The 14,720-nt window shown below is 46.0% G+C and overlaps 1 protein-coding gene across 7 annotated transcripts in view; it reads left to right on the top strand.

Annotated features, from left to right (window-relative positions):
- Window positions 1-14,720, top strand: part of CUNH6orf89 (chromosome unknown C6orf89 homolog) — a 44,000-nt gene that overhangs the window by 22,287 nt on the left and 6,993 nt on the right. For all 7 annotated transcript variants that reach the window (XM_028120482.2, XM_028120480.2, XM_028120481.2 and 4 more), the window contains 4 exons: window positions 8,380-8,534; window positions 8,667-8,806; window positions 10,152-10,281; window positions 13,094-13,217. In XM_028120482.2, coding sequence (XP_027976283.1) covers window positions 8,380-8,534; window positions 8,667-8,806; window positions 10,152-10,281; window positions 13,094-13,217 — 549 coding nt within the window. The remainder of the gene's footprint in view (window positions 1-8,379; window positions 8,535-8,666; window positions 8,807-10,151; window positions 10,282-13,093; window positions 13,218-14,720) is intronic.

Here is a 14,720-nt window from a genome sequence, read left to right as displayed (position 1 = left end):
CAGTAGTCACAGCAATCAGAGTGGTTGCCATTTTTATGTCCATTTCAAAGATGAGACTGGTGTGCCAGGGGATTGACTATTCTAAAGTCTCACAGTTAGAAACCATGTTTTTAAATTGAAGTGTAGTCGACACACAATATTACCCTAGTTTTAGGTGGGCAGCACAGTAATGAGACAAGTCTGTATGTCATGCTGCTCTCCCCACAAGGGTAGCTACCATCTCTCACCATACAGTGTGCTGTTACAGTACCACTGACTGCATTCCCTAGGCTGTACCTTTCATCTCTGTGACTCATTCATTGCATAACTGAAAGCCTGTGCCTCCCAGGCCCCTTCACCCATTTTGCCCATCCCTCCTCACCCCCCTTCCCTCTGGCAACCATCAGTTTGTTCTCTGTATTTATGGGTCTCTTGCTGCTTTTTTTGTTTTGTTTTTTAGATTCCACATGTAAGTGAAATCATACAGTATTCATATTTGCCTGATTTATTTCACTTAGCATAACATATCTTCTGTGTTCATCTGTGTTGTCACAAATGGCAAGATCTCATTCTTTTTTGTGACTGAGTAATATTCCTCTGTGTGTGTGTGTGTGTGTGTGTGTGTGTGTGTGTGTGTGTGTAACATGTAGGATTTCACTTCTCTGTCATACCTTTTTAAAATATAGACTAGCTGGTATAGGGTGCCTGGGTGGCTCGGTCAGTTAAGCATTTGCCTTCAGCTCAGGTCATGATACCGGGGTCCTGGGATCGGTCCTGCATCAGGTTCCCTGCTCAGCAGGGAGTCTACTTCTCCCTCTACCCCACCCCCTGCTCGTGATCTCTCTCTTTCTCTCTCATGTTCTCTCTCTCTCTCAAATAAGTAAATAAAATCTTAAAAAAAAATAGCTAATATAAGGAGGCTATTTGGAATAAAGAAACCTTAGACTTTAAAAGAAAGTTAGGAGGGTGCCTGGGTGGCTCAGTTGGTTGAGCGACTGCCTTCGGCTCAGGTCATGGTCCTGGAGTCCCGGGATCGAGTCCCGCATCGGGCTCCCTGCTCGGCGGGGAGTCTGCTTCTCCCTCTGACCCTCTTCCCTCTCGTGCTCTCTGTCTCATTCTCTCTCAAATAAATAAATAAAATCTTAAAAAAAATAAAAGAAAGTTAGGAAGTGACTATCCAGCTTCCACAGGCCTTTCTGTCTGGTGCTACAGGGAGGGGATAGAAAGAGAGGACTGGAAAGAAGTGAGACGCAGCATGTAAGGCGGCTGAAGAAGACCTGTGTACAGAATGGCATGGGATGATCTGCTGTGTGCTCTTCTTTTTTTTTTTTTTTTTAAAGATTTTATTTATTTGAGAGAGAGAATGAGAGAGAGAGAGCACATGAGAGGGGGGAGGGGCAGAGGGAGAAGCAGACTCCCCGCTGAGCAGGGAGCCCGATGTGGGACTCGATCCCGGGACTCCAGGATCATGACCTGAGCCGAAGGCAGTCGCTTAACCAACTGAGCCACCCAGGCGCCCTGCTGTGTGCTCTTGGCTATTTTCCAGGTTGCTCACTTTGTGGTATGATGGTTCCAGCCAGTTGTATAGAGAACACATCAGATGAAGCCTTTTCAAGTAGATGGAGGCCAAGTAGGCAGTCTGGGTAATTCTTTTGTTGTTGGGGACTTTATGGGAAGGGGAGGAAGACAATTACTACCTGGCCATTCCTCAGTCCTTTCCCACCAGAATATAAACACATTCTTCATCCACTTAGTGATCTCAAGGCTGTAGAGAGATCAAAAGTAGCTCTCCCTCTTGAAGTTTGGCTCCCCTAATTCAGATGGATGGCATAGGCTACCCCATTCCAGTGATCCATTTTTCCTCATCATTTCCCTTCTTTCTTTGCTGGCCGCCAGCCTGGCCAGTGTCTCTGCCCCTGTCAGGTACCTCTCCAGAGGCCTGCCTTCTAAGGTGACTGAACTCTACATTTTGTAGTTGATATTCTCAGCTTAAGTTTTCATGGTCTCCAATGACATTTTTATTTGGAAAATACATTAAGACACATACAGAGACACAATAAAGAGGTATAAGATTTTTATTTTTAAAAATACAGTTTTGATTAAGAAACTTCTCGGGGCACCTGGGTGGCTCAGTCGTTAAGCATCTGCCTTTGGCTCAGATCATGATCCCAGGGTCCTGCGATCAAGCCCCGCATCGGGCTCCCTGCTCCGCGGGAAGCCTGCTTCTCCCTCTCTCACTGCTTGTGTTCCCTCTCTTGCTGTGTCTCTCTCTGTCAAATAAATAAATAAAATCTTAAAAAAAAAAAGGAAAAAAACTTATCTCAGTTCCTCTAACTCCTCCACCCAACCAACCATTGTTTATAATTTGATAAACATACTTCTGAATTTTTCCATGGCTATACAGATAGATATACTTAACATATGTAAATATATTTTGGTACACGCACACAGAAGAAGGGTTTATGTACATACTTCCGTCTAGTACCACAGGTTGGGTGGCTTAATACGATCAGAAATTCATCCTCTCACAGTTCTGTAGGCTTGAAGGCCAAAATCAAGATGTTAGTAAGGCTCTATTCCCTCCAGGGAAGATTCTTGTTTGCCTCTTCCAGCTTTTGGTGGTTGCCAGCAATCCATGGTATTCCCTAGCTGTGGTAAATTAACCCCATCTCTGTGCCCATCTTGACATGGCCATTTTTCCTCTGTGTGTCTTTGTGTGGTCCTCTCATCTTCATATAGGGATACCATTTAGAGTAGATTTAAGGCCCACCTTACTTCAGTGTGACTTCATCTTAATTAGTTGCATCTGCAAAGACCCTATTTCCAATTGTTTTTATGTTCTCACATTCCAGAAGGACTTGAATTTTGGGGGGGACCCTGTTCAACCCAGTATATATACGTTTCCAGATTTTATACTCTTCCATTCTGTGAATATTCCATAATATAAGTTTCTAGGGAGGTTTTTTTTGGTCCTTTTTTTTTGCTATTATAAAAAAATGCACCTGGGACATTCAGATATACATACCTTTATATACATGTACTATTATTTCTTTAAGAGATTCTTAGAACAGCTGGGTCAAAGGGCAGGCACATTTTAAATTTTAATAAATACTACCCAAATTGTCTTCATAAACTTTTAGCAATGTATACTTTCATTAACAACATATATGGGGGGAGGTGCCTGGGTGGCTCAGATGGTTAAGCGTCTGCCTTCAGCTCAGATAATGATCCCGGGGTCCTGGGATCGAGCCCTGCATCGGGCTCCCTGCTCGGCGGGAAGCCTGCTTCTCCCTCTCCCACTCCCCCTGCTTGTGTTCCCTTTCTCGCTGTGTCTCTCTCTGTCATAATAAATAATAATAAATCTTAAAAAAAAAAAAAGGAATGCTAGAACTTTAGCACTGTGCTCGGAGGCCATTTTTTTAATTAACAAACTATTTGTTGAGCAGTTTTGGGTTCACAACAAAATTAAGCAGAAAGTACAGAGAGTTCCCATATACCGCTGTCCCCACAAATGTGTAACCTCCTTGGGAGCCACTCTAAACAGCAAAATCACCAATAAAAATATAAAAAAGTGTAGCACCAAATAGATGGTGCAAAGGACAGTCGTTTACAGTTTGAGAGGTGAAACAAAAAGGCCAAGTGTCACCTTCTTCACCTCAGCTAGGCTTTGGCACTCTGCATGGCTGGGGATGACTGCAAAAGCACCACAAGAATTGATTGGGGTTACAAATAAACTTCAGGGAGTAGGCAGATTCACAGATGGGAATCTGTACATAGTGAGGATCGACTGTACTCTTAATTACAGTAGCTTTATAGAATGCTACTGTGTTCTTACTCCTAGAAGAGCAAGTGCCTCATTATTTTTTCAAGAATTTATTTTCTTAAAGTTCAATAATAGACAAATAGCCCAATTAAAAATAGGCAAAAGATTTGAATAGACATTCCTCCAAGAAAGATAGGCAGATGACAAGAACGTAAAATAGTGCAGCTGCTTTGGAAAACAGTTTGGCAGTTGCTCAGAAAATTAAACACAGAGTTACCAAATGACCTAGTCATTCCACTCCTAGGTATGTACACAGAAGAATTGAAAACACATGTCCACACAAACACTTGTATGCAAATATTCATAGGAGCATTGTCCATGATAGCCCCAAAGTAGAAATGTCCAGCAACATATGAATGAATAAACAAAACGTAGTATATCCACATAATGAATATTACTTGGCAATAGAAAGGAAAGTCAACTGATAAGCACTGTAACATGGATGAACCTTGAAAACATTAGGCTAAATTAAAGAAGCCAGACACAAATGACCGTATATTGCACAATTCCATTTATTTGAAATACCAGAATAGGCAAATCCATGGAGACTGAAAGATTAGTGGTTGCTTAGGGCTGGCAGGAGAGGGGTTAGAATGGGAAAAGTGTCTAATAGGTATAGGGTTTCTTTTTAGGGTGATGAAAATGTTTTAAAATTGGATAATAGCGATAGTTACTACAATTCTGTGAATACACTAAAAGCCACTGAATTACACAGTTTATTTTTTAAAGATTTATTAATTTGAGAGAGTGCATGAGTGGCGGGGGGAGGTGCGGAGGGAGAGGGAGAATCAAGCACACTCCGCTCTGAGCACGGAGCCTGTCTCGGGGCTGGGGGCTCGATCCCAGGACCCTGAGATCGAAATCAAGAGTCAGCCGCTTAACCGACTGAGCCACCCAGGTGCCCCTGAATTGTACACTTTAAATGAATGAATTTTATGGTCTAGGAATTAAATCTCAGTGAAGCTGAGGTTTTTTGTTAATGTTTTATCTACACAGAGACAGCAGAATAATGCCCTTTCCCTCCGGTCCTTCCCTCTTCACGCCCAGCATTGTAAAGAGCTCGAGCCGTCCAGTGACCCGTGAGCAGTCAGGGGTGAGGGTCCTCAGGTCCACCATCTGCCCAGGGTCTGTGACATAGGCTCTTCCTGTATTGTCCAATGGTATCTGGGCCCGAGGGGGCGTGTCCTCCATAGATTTGAAGCAGCGACCAGACTTTGTAAGTCATTTGTTATAACCAAGGATGCCTCTGGCCCTGAAATTATTTCCAGAGTTAATTTGGGCAGGGGGTGGATTATTGCCTGTTGCTGTTCTCACACATTTCCTCTTCTAGATAAACTTCAGAAGGAGATTGTCACAGCCCCACCGCACCCCTACCTTCACCAGTAGGAACTCTGATGGGAGACTCTCCAAGTTCTGCTCACTTTATCTTTGGGTAGACTTGGTCTCTTTTTAATATTTAGTCTTCCCATCCAGGATCACGGTATGATATGTTTATTTATTCAAGTCTTATTTTATGTCCTCCAGTCAAATTCTATAGTTCTACCTTTCTTGTGAAGCTTCCTGCTAGTAATGAATGAGGCCATTTCCATTTCAGTTTTGCAGTGACTAGCTAGGAGAGGAAGGGGTCATTGGTGTTCATGTGTCTAGATGTGTGTACCTTACATTCTGCCACCTCACTGAATCCTCTGGGTAGTACTCTAGTCTCTCTTTCTCTTTCCTGATTTTTCCTTCCCAGGGTTTTCTTCCTCCGCCTCCTTTTCAGGGCACCTCTACCTGGAAATCCCAGGAGTGTCTAAAGCTCAGAATAAAACCGAAATTCAATAAATCACAGCTAAAATGATCTCTCTGTGCTCTTAGGTTCAGAACCGCTCACTGCTAGCCCCTAGCCCTTAAAGCACCTTTGTATACATTAAGATGCCCCCTTCTCCTGACACTTGACTCTTACCTCCTGGAGAAATTGCCATAATTAACTGACTCAGTTGGAATAGGACACATGCCTGCAGGAACATGTCATGATCAATCTGCAGGTCTCCAGCATCCACTGTGTCCGGGTCCCCTTAGGCGAGGCGTGCTTGGGCAATCTCAGCACACAGCATTCTTTAAATCTGTAGGTTGTGCCGTCACTGCCTCAGTTTACCTCTCATTATATGTCACCTCTCATCATGGTACAACCCCCGCCCCCCAAAAAAGGACAAAAACAAAGTACAACCCAGTCTTCCTCTTCCCAGCCTCTCTCTTCTCGGACAGTCTAGTCACAGCCCAGAATAACCTTCCTAAAGCATTGGAAACCACTACCCAAAGGCCTTTGCCGGTTTCTTGTTTTGCTCAGAGTCAGAAGTGCTTCACGCCCTGGAAGCCCTCCTCACAGCCATCCTACTTTTCGTTTCTACTGCCACCCGCTCTGTGCTCTTCCCACCACACTCTGGTGCCTTGGTTACTGCTCTCGCCCCTCACTCTCCGCTTGCCCATCTGTAATGGGAGAAGAGCGCTGCCTCCTCAATAATCATATAGTAAAAAGTAAATGACAGAGCATGTGAACATGACCAGCCCAGGGCCTGGCATTTAGCACGTCGATGTCCTTTCCCCTTCCTTCCATAGAACTCCCTCACAAGGACTTTGGAAACTGAAATACTATATAATTGTAACATACTGTTATGATTACTTATGCCTCATTGTATGTCCATTACCCAAAGTGCTTGTATTTGGGCAAGAAGTAATCGTATTTGACCTCTAATTAGGAACATTTGAAAATATCCCAGAAGAGGGGCGCCTTGGTGGCTCAGTTGGTTAGGCGTCCGACTCTCAATTTTGGCTCAGGCCATGATCTCAGGGTCGTGAGATTGAGCCCTGCATCGGGTTCTGTGCTGGGCATGGAGCCTGCTTAAGATTCTTTCCCTCTCCCTCTGCCCCCGCCTCCCATTCATGATCTCTCTCTACCCCCTTCTATCTCAAAAAAAAAAAAAAAAAAAAAAAAATCCCAGAAGAAAAAGGCATAACTTCGCAGCCTCGGGGTGCCACAGGAGGATTCCTGGCTGTCCCTGGAGGCCCCTGGCAGGATAAGGAGGCAGCAGAGGGTCCCCTGGCTGGCAGTCTGCCCACAACTGAGGCACGTGAGGAGGGGAGGTGGCAGCTGCCTCAAGGAAACAGGTTCTGTCTGCAAGAGATGGAGGGCATTTGGAGGGTGCTCAGGAGACAAGCTAAGAACAAATGCAGTCCTTCCCTGGTGGGGATTTCCTCCGCCCCACTACTGTTGCCTTAAGAAAAGAAGGAAAAGGCACTTGCTGTCAACTGCAGCAAATGTTTTGTGGTTAGGAGTCAGTTTCCAAGTGTGTTGATTGGTTCAGAGAATTGACTTAATTTCAGCCACATTTGGTGGTCTGTTTGTCTTTTGTTCTAGGCTTTCTCCCGATTTGGTTTCCACTGGGTTTTAATCAGAAACCATCTGTGAAAATTTTGGATCCAAATTAGAGTTTATCATAAGCACATATCTCAGAGAACACAGATGAAACCCAGAGTGGAACAGAAAGCAAACAAGAAATAATGCAATAACATTAGAAACAGAATGGTGTCAGAGGGAAGGAACAGAGGGAAACTGAGAAGGGCTGCATCCAGAGAGCGAGCCAACTCTTCAGCAGAGGACCTGCGAGAGAAGGGGGATGGCGAGGCAACTAGCACTCACATCAGGGACTGGTCGGCCATTCTTCCCTTGCTGACCAACCTGCAGCCCTGGGGGGTAGACACCATGGTTAGTGGGCCCTACCCACTTCTGAGCTGGGACAGAGCACTCTTTTTTTGTTTGTTTGTTTAAGATTTATTTATTTGGGAGGGAGAGAGCCCAAAAGCGGGGTGCAGGGGGCAGGAGCAGAGCGAGAGAGAATATCTCAGGCAGACTCCCGCTGAGCTCAGAGCCCATCTGGGCCTGATCCTATGACCCCGAGATCATGATCTGAGCCAAAACCAAGAGTCCCAAGCTTAACCAACTGTGCCACCCAGGTGCCCCACAGAGCACTTAGTGGGCACATGCAATTCACTTTACACCAGAGATGGGCCCATGAGAAGTCCTATCTCCTCTCCATCTTTTCCCGCCCCTCTTTCCCAGAGTCATCCTGGCCTCCACTTGGAGACAACACACAGTGGGGCTCATCACTGGTGGTGGGACCACCCTTTCTGCCCGCCCCTCCCCCATGTGCTGTAGACTTTCAGACGTCTGGGTCACGGGTTAGAAAACAGTGGGACAGCTCTATCTCCATCCCCAGGTTGCTGAATATCTTCTCCAACTGGTTGACGTAGTTGATTTGACTTAGGAGATACTTATACATATTAAAAAATACTTTCCATGAAGTGTAGAAGAATATACAGAAGAACATACCTCTCCTGCCCACCCCTATCCCCTGTGCCCTCTACACCCTCCTCAGAGGGTGTACTTATTTCATATGTACCTTTTCGGAGGTCACCAGTGCTGATCATTGTCAGCTTTTAAAAATCATTGTATCTTTCCTTTTTACTTTCATTGCTGAGGCTGAGGGTTTACCCGCTGTGTTCTGTATCTGCCTTCTCCATATCCCTTCCTCTCACAGACTTTGACCCTTGGTGGACAAACAACTGTGAGCAGAATGAGTCAGACCCCATCCCTGCCAACTGCACTGGCTGTGCCCAGAAATTACCCCTCAAGGTAATGCTCCTGGAAGATACCCCGAAGAAATTTGAGAGACTTCATCCTCTGGTGATCAAGGTGAGCAAGAAGCCTGATTCTCCCACTGATAGGTTATCTGTTTAATGGCTTGCAAGCATCAGGCTCTGTGACATTCCTGAGAGGGAATCCTGTGTTGGTTTTTGTCTTGCTTTTGTTTTCTGCCTTGCCAAGACGGGACAGCTCTTGTTGTCAGAAGAGTTTCAGCATTTCCTGTGCCAGTACCCTGAGGTAACGGAAGGCTTCAGCGAAGCGTTTTTCAGCAAGTGGTGGCGCTGCTTTCCCGAACGGTGGTTCCCATTTCCTTATCCATGGTGAGTGTGGAAAAGGGCACTTAGCCTGCATGTGGTAGAAACCGGGCAGACCAAGTGTGAGAACAATACTAGCTACCACTGAGACCCTCCCCTGCCTTGCACTGGGTAGGCACTCTTCAAGTCAAATGGTAGGACCTCACTGTTGAAAAATCAGCCATGAGTTGAAGAGGTGTCTCAAGAGGGCTGTCACCATAAGTGGACACTGAGATTGCCTGATAGCATCATAATTTATTTCTGAGGACATGTTTAACATTTGTGTTTGTGCAAAATGCATCCTGAGTGTTGAGGGCTAAAGAGAAAGCATGAAGAATAGAAGGGAAACTTCATTTCCTGGCACTTGTTTGTGCCAGGCTGTGTGCCTTAGTGGTCAGTGTCTGTTTCTCACTGGTGATGCTCATAATAGCTGTAGGAAGTAGGAATTATCATTGTCATTTTTCAGATCAGAAAAGTGGGAATCAGAGAGGTTAAGTACCTTGCTTAAGGTCACCCAGCCAGGATTGAAACCCAGGTCTGTCTCCCTCTTCCTCCCTGTGTCCTGTAGAAGACATGGTCAGGGCGTGTGGGTGGCTCAGTCGGTTAAGCGTCCAACTCTTGATTTTGGCTCAGGTCATGATCTCAGGGTCATGAGATTGAGCCTCCCATCAGGTTCTGTGTTCATCCAGGGAGTCTGCTCTTCTCCCTCTGCCCCTCCCCCGGTCACGCTCACTCTCTCTAAAATAAATAAATAAAAAGAAAACATGGACCATTTTTGGGGTGAAGGTTGCTCTCCAGAAAAAAAGAAGGAAAGCCAGTTTCCATCTAGAACCATTCCAAAAGAGAATTAAAATTGCTTTTTTGGTCTTTTTGTTAGATAATTTCTCAGTGCTTCTGTCTTTTTTAAAATTTGCCATTTATTTGCCTGATCGAATACTCTGGTTTAACTAGTTAGGCTTCCCATTGCATGCCATACCGCCTTAGAAGAAAGTTCATGATTTTTGCCTCCTCCTCCTCCCTTCTGTTCTCCTGCCTGGCCTGCTGTTAGTTACTTCAGTCTCTTTTCCAAGATAGAATGAATGGACCGTTTCTTTCCTTCCTCTATATGTTGTTTTAGCTGGATTTTATAAACACCCCACCCACATGTACAAATTATTGGCTGTGGAGTTATGTGTGTACGTGTGCATGTCACAATTAATTGATTTGGCATGACTGTTATTCATGAACCTAATACTTAAGATACTGTCCTGATATTTTTCCCTGTTTACCCACCGCCCACAGTTTTCCCACCCTTGCTTAGCTCCCTGTTAGTCATGGAGATAGAAGCTGGCTTGCCCAGCTGAATTGCTTTTGTCTCTTTCAAATTTTACAGGAGAAGACCTCTAAACAGAGCACACATTTTACGCGAGCTTTTTCCTGTTTTCACCTACCTGCCATTTCCAAAAGATGCCTCCTTAAAAAAGTGCTTCCTTCTTCAACCGGAACCTATTGTGGGTAGTAAGGTAGGACATTTTGAGAGGACGTGGGTCTAGAATTCTCCTCTTTTGGCACCTGGGCTGATGTCATAATCCCTTCCTTCCCTGCATGTCAACTCAGAAAGTGAATTGAAGGGACACCCACATAATCTACAGTTTTCTCCTCCTGTTGCTAGCCAGGAGACCTGCAGTGGCCCACCCTTCCACAAAGGCATGCTTACAGAAAGTCTCGTTACTTTGCAGATCTGTTTCCTGCCCTTGACACCTGAGGTCAAGCTACTTTTCTACATTAGGAAGTAAAGTCCTGAAATTTAAAGGGACCCAAGCATGCAGTTAGTCTGACTTCCCCACCTCAAAGTAGACAGCAGGCAAGCTATAAATGAGCAGCCCATCTTACTCATTTTGTGGATAGGGCACTGAGCTCCAGAGAGAGTGAATGATTTGCCCAAGGACACAGCAAGTTAATAGGAGGGCTCTACCCACCCCACCACCAACCCGCATTCCAGGTTACCTTTCCCCAGAAATAAACAAAGGAGAAACTTCAGGTGGAGAACTGGGAAAGCAAAAAGCTTGAGAGGTTTGGGGATAAAAGGGTTGCCGGGATGTGCCCGAGGCAGGCAGACCAGTTTGGGTAGCAACACTTAATCCTCGGCCAAGTACCCAGAGCCCACATTTACGTCTCTGGGGCCAGTGGACTGAGTCAAGCTGTTCTATGTTGTGTCTGTTTACTTTTCTCTGAATTGCTCTCCTGTTGAGTCTCATTCCTGAGGAAGGATTTTGAGTTTAGATTGGTTTGGAAGAATTAATAGGATGAAATTTCCCAAACTATGACCCTTACCAACTTCGGGTTGTGTTTTCAGCCTCCCAGTACTATTGTTTGGCTCCAAATTTGCTGAATCGTGGTAAAGGAATTTCAAAGCCTATAAAAACCAATCATTTTGTCTAGAAGTAAGAACTTCTGTCTGCCAGCAGTAGGGTGGAGGTGCTGGGCTTGTGCCTCAGATTTTAAAGAAGTTTATTCTGCTGTCCCCGGCTAGAGCTCAGGGCCCTGGTATGATTTCATCTTCATAATGATGATATAATTCTAGGCGAGAGCTTTTGTCTTTATCTTGGTTTTCCCACTTGAATCTGAAGTTAATTTCACCAGTCTGCTTAACAGGAACACCGAGGATCCCAGCCAGAAGGTAGATACCAAGTTACTCAGACGCCTATCAGAGTCATCTTGTGGTTCTCAAGCATGTTTTGGGAAGGGGAGTGATCCAAATAGGCAAACATCCTGAGAGTCTGGTTTCTTAGAGCATCTGCTCCCCACCCTGGCCCAGGCTCTCCTTTCTCGACAGCCTTGTTACTCCACCCTGTTGTCCACATCCCTGGGCCCTAGAGCCCGGTAAAGTCATATGTCTGTGGGACAGCCTTGGGATAGAAAATAAGCAGTGGGGATCCGATTGTAAGAGGCACTGGGGAAAGAGGTGAGGGGCTGGCTCCCAGACCCACACCACCCAGTCCACAGGGTCGCCTGAGGCTGGCCAGCTCCATCCCGTTGTCTGTTTCTTCCTCTCCTGGGGCTAGAGGCACGTGGTCCCGCCCCCTCTCAGGCCTGGATGAAAAAGAGCTACATCCACTGGGTTTTGGTGTCCTGGGATTTCTTCAAGACTGCAGGTGTCAGGGCCTCTGCCAGTCAGTCGTAAACCGCTAGTCCTTCTTAGTCCTTCTTCTGTCATGACACTGGCAGTTGAATGGCTCTAGTGTTGCCATGGAAACAGCATCCTGGCCAGGACCTGTGGGAGCAACAGAGAGACCAGGGTTGGGGACAGGAGAAGATAGGGCCCAGACCAAAGCTCTGGAGGGACCCAGTGCCCTGGAGGGCAAACCAGGACATGGCCGGGGGAGCCGGCCTTCAGACCCTTGTGTTATGTGGGCATAGAAAGGCTTTTCCTGGAGGGGACAGGGAGGAGAGGCCCTAAAGGTTTTCTCTCACCATCTAGGTTGGAAGAAAAGCCTGAGCAAGACCAGCCCAGCCTCTCCCTTTGCCCCTACTCCCTGCCTACCCCAAGACCAGGGTTCGCAGCCGGACCTGGCACAGAGCGGTTGCACTCTGCGCGTTGGTGGCAGTAGTCTGCTCTCCCAAGTGCAGTCGCTACTGTGGGGGCGTAGAGCCTGGCTGCCTTCTTAGGGTTCGAAATCTAAGGCCATTCTTACTGTCATTAGTTTTTCATCAGTAGTGTGATATATCTCTTCACCCAGATCTTGCCCAAAAGTGTGAACTTGAACTTCCTTCTGTTCAATTCTCCTCCAAACCCTGGCAGCAAGAAGCACTATTCCATGGAACATTGCCCAAAGGAAATGCAGGCCATCTATTTCTCTGAAAAGTCTGGATCCAACCAGACCCTCGGAAGATCATATACTTAGACCACTATGTGTTGGCCTCTCCTAGACGTCGGTTAAATTGTACGTAGATGATTTGCCTTCAGCCTCCTTTGGAGCTGTGGCTAGAAATAGCCGTGAATTATGAAGCTCATGCTAGATCTGCGTTAGGGCTGGGGCTGAGGAAGTCTCCCACTAAATCACAGTGTCTCTTTAGGAGAACCCACAGAAGAGATCTCAGTACCAGGAGATAGGGACACTGAGTCCCTGGTCTCAGTACCAGGAGATGCCAAGTTTAGGAGAATCTAGTTGGTTTTTGTCCTTTGGGCATAATTGCGAATTGTGTCATTGGTTCTCTTTTCCTTTTTGCTTAGGCAAAAGTCAGAGCCATATATATATTTTTGTATGCTAATCTCCCATGCCACTGGTTTTTATTTTGTTTCCCTTTTCTTCTCCCTTGTTTTTTTTCCTCCAGATGCATAGAATGCATGACCTGTTTATCATTGGCAGTGGTGAGGCCATGTTGCAGCTCATCCCTCCCGCCCAATGCCGAAGACACTGCCAGTCGGTGGCGATGCCACTAGAGCCAGGGGATATTGGTAGGTGGGGCCCCCAGGGGGCAAGGTCAGTCACAAGATCTTTGTAGTTTTCAACTCAAAAACTATTGTGAGAATTAAATATTGTCTTCACAAAGTTTCAATTAAGTAGAGTCAAAAATAGGCTTCTTTTATGGGCAGAGTCAATATTTATGCTTAGGTGGAACAATATGCTAAGGAGGAAATGTAGCACAGAGAAATGCCTCATTGTATATACATTTAGAATGCATGATGTGTCCATCGGTCTTAAAAGTTTCCAGTTAGAAGGCATTATGGAAAATACTTAGAGCAATCCTTTATTTTTCAGATGAGGAGATTGAGACTCAGAGAGGAGAGGTGACTATCCCAAGTTCCCATCAGCTAGGCAAAGCATTAAGCTTTACGTGTCCCCTGCAACAGAGTCAGGCCGGGGAGGTACAATTCTAGATTCGAGGAAACCCTTTTTCTGCCTGTTTTGCTCATAAAACAGCGCAAGCAGTATGCAAGGGCAACAGCCCCGTGGGGAAGTATTACCTTCCGGGGCCCCGCCCCATAGTCATGACTCACCCTTGGCTCCATGATATCCCAACTGTGGCCTGTTCTGTGCATTATAGTCTAAAAGCCTATTCCAAAAAAGCAGGTTTGAATCAACTGCTGTCCGTAGCGATCAGTTTGACAGTAGAGTTTTCTTGGCTGTAGCAAATACCAAGTGTTACTATTGCCCTCTGTGTTTCTTCTGCCTCATGAAGCCTAGGGGAAGCCTAGCGCCCCTGACAAGAGTCCAGGCTGGTCTTCCTAACTGATTTCTTTTAATTTTACCTCTTCAGAAGACCCTGGTCGCTGGAAACCTTTCCCCTTGTTTGGAAGTAGGGTCCAGACTGCAAACTCTGACAAGCGTTAATCCACATTACATAACTTTTTTCAGTTTAGAAATGAAAAGAATGCACAAATTAAGCATTAACTGATAATGGAGCACAGCTGGCCTGGCCCTTGGGAATTACTGCAAAAAAGAGGACTTTTGTGTGGAAATTGTTCTGAAGCGATTTTCCTGCAGTGGAGTGACCCTTCTGTAAGGCAGGACTATTGCACAAGTCTGTGTGGCATTTGGGGTTGAGTGTATAGTGATGGCTTGAAATAGTTTCTGTCTTCTGTTCTACCAATGCCTGACAGTTCGGACAACTACAGAAACACCTCAGTTATCCAAAGTTTAGGTTTCTGGAGCCCACAGACATCTAGAATGCCAGTTGTAGAATTAAGGGGAGTAAATGGATGACCGGCAGGGGTCAAAGGAGCCTTGAGCATCAAAGGCTGGTGGGAATAGTGCAGAAAAGCCTTAGATCCAAAGCAGGCTCACCTGCCGCACTCTGACTGGCTGGTTTGCTGGCCAGAAGGAGAGGAGGCGTGGGCGGCAGTGTCCGGGAAAGGCCAGCCACAGGACAGCGACATGGGGAAGGATGGGGGCCTGACTAGAGCAAGAGGAAGAGGGCAGGTCTGGGAGAAGAACGGGGGGGCGGGGGCGGGGAGGAC

The sequence above is a fragment of the Eumetopias jubatus genome, unplaced genomic scaffold (genome assembly GCF_037043125.1).
Source record: "Eumetopias jubatus isolate StellerSeaLion01/CBP00866 unplaced genomic scaffold, mEumJub1_p1.0 scaffold_6, whole genome shotgun sequence".
Lineage (NCBI taxonomy): Eukaryota > Metazoa > Chordata > Mammalia > Carnivora > Otariidae > Eumetopias > Eumetopias jubatus.
Note: the sequence above shows the minus strand (reverse complement) of the source record. Positions and strands in the feature narration are given on the sequence as shown.